Below are 3769 nucleotides of genomic sequence, written 5' to 3'. Positions count from 1 at the left end.
GTGTGGAGAGAGAGAGAGAGAGAGAGAGAGAAAGAGAGAGAGCAATGGCTATCACTTTGTCTGGCCACCGGTTTCGGTGGTGTAAATATGCCCATGGATGTTCATGCAGCTATGCCCATAGATGTGGGTAGGGATATGGTCACGGATTTTGTTCAACCAATGCTGGATATGACTTTAAATGCTTAGGAGCTGAGATTGGATGCCCTAGAGTCCCATGTGGTAGAGTCTTCATAGCATATATCAGTGCCAAAAGCAACTTGTGATACTTCCTTTGATTTATAGTTCTTTCACGCCCTTATGAAATCGACATTTGACCCATTGCTTCAAAAATTCAGAATACTAGCTATCATTGACAAGAGTCTAAGGGGTTCAAATGTTTTTATTTTGATACTAGAGAAATTGTTCCTTTGCATACTTTTCTAGTAAAACTAATGTTGATTTGATCCTTGTGCCTCACTCTAGACCCTCTTGAGGTTTGCCTTTTACCTTGTAGTCTGGAGTCCTCAGTATTTTGCCAAGAGTTGCTAGTTGAAACTTTAAGCCTTTTCTACTTCATGATGAGTTTTCACCTATTCTGAGGTTTCACACACATTAATATAAAGTATTATTGAAATTTGTGTGTGCATGCACACGCGCGCGCACGCACACGTTAGTAATGATTGGGAATTGCAAGATTGAGGCGTAAGTAGAGTAATTATTGTAGCTTAATGGCAATCGTTAAACTTGATGAAGCAATTGCGCACCTACTCTCAACAAGGAGAAAAGTGCTTTAAGGACTTTCTCTTTTTGAACAAGTTGAATAAATTCAAAAGGCCTGCCTGGAAGCTGAGAGAAGAAGAAGAAGAAGAAGAAGAAAAAGAGAGAGAGAGAGAGAAAGGGGGAGAACAAATTGGGGAATAAAATAGCAAAAAATCCACATCATTTTCCATTCCTTAAAGAGAAACACTTTACTAAAAGCCAAAAAGACATAGTTGGTGCAAATGAAAAAGGTGAACAAGATCATTTTGGTAAGTTATGACTGTCCGAGCTCCAATCATTCCACTAGAATCTTGAAGCGTCTATGTTTGTATGAGTGGCGAGACTACTCGTTAAGAAAATCCGTAAGTTAAATATATATAATATGAAGTAGCTGTTGTGAGATTAAGATTCGAAAGCCTGTGTTTTTGTTTTTATGAGAGTGGTAGCAATCGTGTTCGCCTCGTGATAGCAAGTGTGACGTACGAGTAGAGGGGACAAAGTCCGTCAATGAATGAATAGTGACGAGGAACGGAGCGCTAATGGCAAGAAGCATGCATGGGCACCCCCTCGTGAATACGAGACATTGAAGGTTTTTACGTAGAAGCTAGCGAAATTACAAAGGTCTTGTTATTCTTCTTCAGCTTGGTGTTGCTGCTTATTCTTCTTGTTGCTCTTCGTCGAGCTTAGCTATGGCTTCCTCCTCTGCTCCCCCGTCCACTGAGCTTCTCGACCTCCTCTCGCCCCCTCTGCCTTCCTCCTCCTCCCTCCCTTCTGCCCCTCCTTCCTGGTACTTCTCCCACCTCGACCTCCCCCCCTGGCCTCATGACCCTTCCTCGATCCTCTCTTCAACTACTTGGCCTCACTCCGACCACCTCCAGAGCTCCACCCATCAGCTCCCTCCCCCCCTTCCTACCTCTTCTCACCTCCCTCCCCTTCCCCTCCCTTTCCTTTCGGCCCCTTCCCTACCCAACCTCAACGACCTCTATCCCGGCCCCCTCGCAGCTGGCTTCCCCTTCGAGTTTCCCCTCACAACCCCCCTTGGAGATGAAGTAGCTTTCGCCCGCGCCTGCATCTCTGCTCTTTCTCCCCTCCCCCACCGAACAGGCTACACTCTCTCGGACTTCCTCGGAGCCGGGCGCCGCATTTTTAAATCCAAGAGTGGTGGTTGTGTGCAACGACCCCGGCATGTTGTCTCCGAGAGCCTGCGTCGAAAGCAAATGACGCGCCTGTTCTACACTCTGCGGGCCATGCTCCCCACGGACGTTCCTCAGGTCCTGAGGCATTCTGAGATTTAGTAGTTCGGATGTCTCGGTTCATTCTGTAACAATAACAATTTGACCGTAAAAAAGCCTCACTGGATCGGTTGCCTCTCAGGCAAGGTGCCGGAATAGGGTGTATGAAAACCAGAATTGCTGAGAAGTAACTGGTCACGCAAATGCCTGACCATGCGTTTAGAGATGTTCTGCGTGACCTATTGAATTGAAGGAATCATTCTCCCGGTGTTCTCACGGTAACGCTTAAGCTAGACCAGATCGATATTGCTGTGCAATGTGAATCACAAGAGTAGTGCTAGGCCACACAATATGTATCAGCAAATGGAAAGTCAAATTTGCGATCTGTCTGTGTCTCACTGTTTTGTCTGGGCCTTGTGCAGAACGATCGATGCACCGTCATCGAAGAGACGTGCGACTACATTCGCTCACTAGAGAAACAGCTACGAATGCTTAAAAGGAAGGCGCAAATATTAGCCTCAATTGAAAAATCACAGCCTTCGCTTCAATCACTTGGGATCACAAAAGAATCCCAGGCCGGATCAGAGCCGGAGATCAAAAGGGAACCCGAAACACCGTTAAGCGCTTCCGTTCCCGATAGCCTCGACTTCGAGGCGCCACATGTAGAGACCGTGATTGCAGCAGACAAGAGCATCAACATCATTATTGGTTGCTACGAGAGGACGCCCGGCTTATTTCCCGACATATTACAGATCTTGGAGCGACGTGAGCTGGACATAGTGAATGCGAATCGCTCACAGAGTGGAGAAACTGTACTGTACGCGATTCACGCAAAAGTGAGAATCACTGAACTGTTACTAATAATCTCAACTTTCAACACTACCGGTTTTGCTCATTGTTACTTATAGTCGACATTGTTGCTTTTTTTTTTTTGTATACATTGTAGAGAACAAGGTTTATAGGTTTGTCAACCGAGATGGACATTGCTGCATATTTGGATACATTCTAGAGAACAAGGTTTATAGATTTGTCAACCGAGATGGGCTAAACAAAGATGCATGAAACGCCTGCAGGCACAACATGCAAGTTTCTCGGAGGTAGCTACGGAGGAGCTCAAAGTGGAGCTGTACACGCAGGCAGCGTCTAAGTTCTAACTTGGAAGCTACAATGGCAGCTCTAAATTGCGACCTGGAGCACCAAAAGCCAATAGAGGCGATCCGGGCAGTCTGGTAGCGCAGTCTTCCGTACTCAACAATGTAATTTGCAATATTTTCCAATAATAAAAAATTATAATATCACGTCAGCGTAATAAATTGCAATGGATTTCTCTCTCTCTGTCTCTTGCCCGCGCGCGCGCGCTCTCTCTCTCTCTCTCACACACACACACATACACACACGCTCGCATGCACACACTCATGAGCACGCATGCACGTTCGGAGAGGCACTATCACACATCCACCCAAAAGATAACAAAATTGTAGTTACAAGTGTTGCATCTTGTCAAAGGATAAACAAAATCTACTTGCTTTTTGCCAAGCTAACGTAGTGTTCGAGACAAATCATTCACCATGTCCTTGTAAAGAGATATTTATCTCAATCCGTTTTTAAAAGTGACCATATTTCAAAACTTCCAAATGTGGTAAATAACCAGTGCTCTCACCACTTGCCAGAGACTAAAAAGCATTTCATTAAGCTTGGCTCTCTCACCAAGACTAGTGATTTTCCTTGAAGGCTGAATGATAGTCAAGAATCTCTCGAGCCATTTGTTGATTTTTCACCAAGCACCTTTAATAACACAT

At 45.1% G+C, this 3769-nt stretch overlaps 1 protein-coding gene across 1 annotated transcript; it reads left to right on the top strand.

Moving 5' to 3' along the window:
* Positions 1-1396: 1396 nt before the first annotated feature.
* Positions 1397-3266, top strand: LOC147905053 (uncharacterized). The gene is made up of 3 exons (XM_087397264.1): positions 1397-2009; positions 2393-2806; positions 3044-3266. The coding sequence occupies exons 1-3, from the start codon at positions 1428-1430 to the stop codon at positions 3122-3124; spliced, it is 1077 nt and encodes a 358-aa protein (XP_087253390.1). The 5' UTR covers positions 1397-1427; the 3' UTR covers positions 3125-3266.
* Positions 3267-3769: the final 503 nt, after the last annotated feature.

This window comes from Dipteris shenzhenensis, chromosome 2 (assembly GCF_047967505.1).
Source record: "Dipteris shenzhenensis isolate YYH24624 ecotype China chromosome 2, Dip_SZ_1.0, whole genome shotgun sequence".
Lineage (NCBI taxonomy): Eukaryota > Viridiplantae > Streptophyta > Polypodiopsida > Gleicheniales > Dipteridaceae > Dipteris > Dipteris shenzhenensis.
This window is presented reverse-complemented; position numbering and strand designations above follow the sequence as displayed.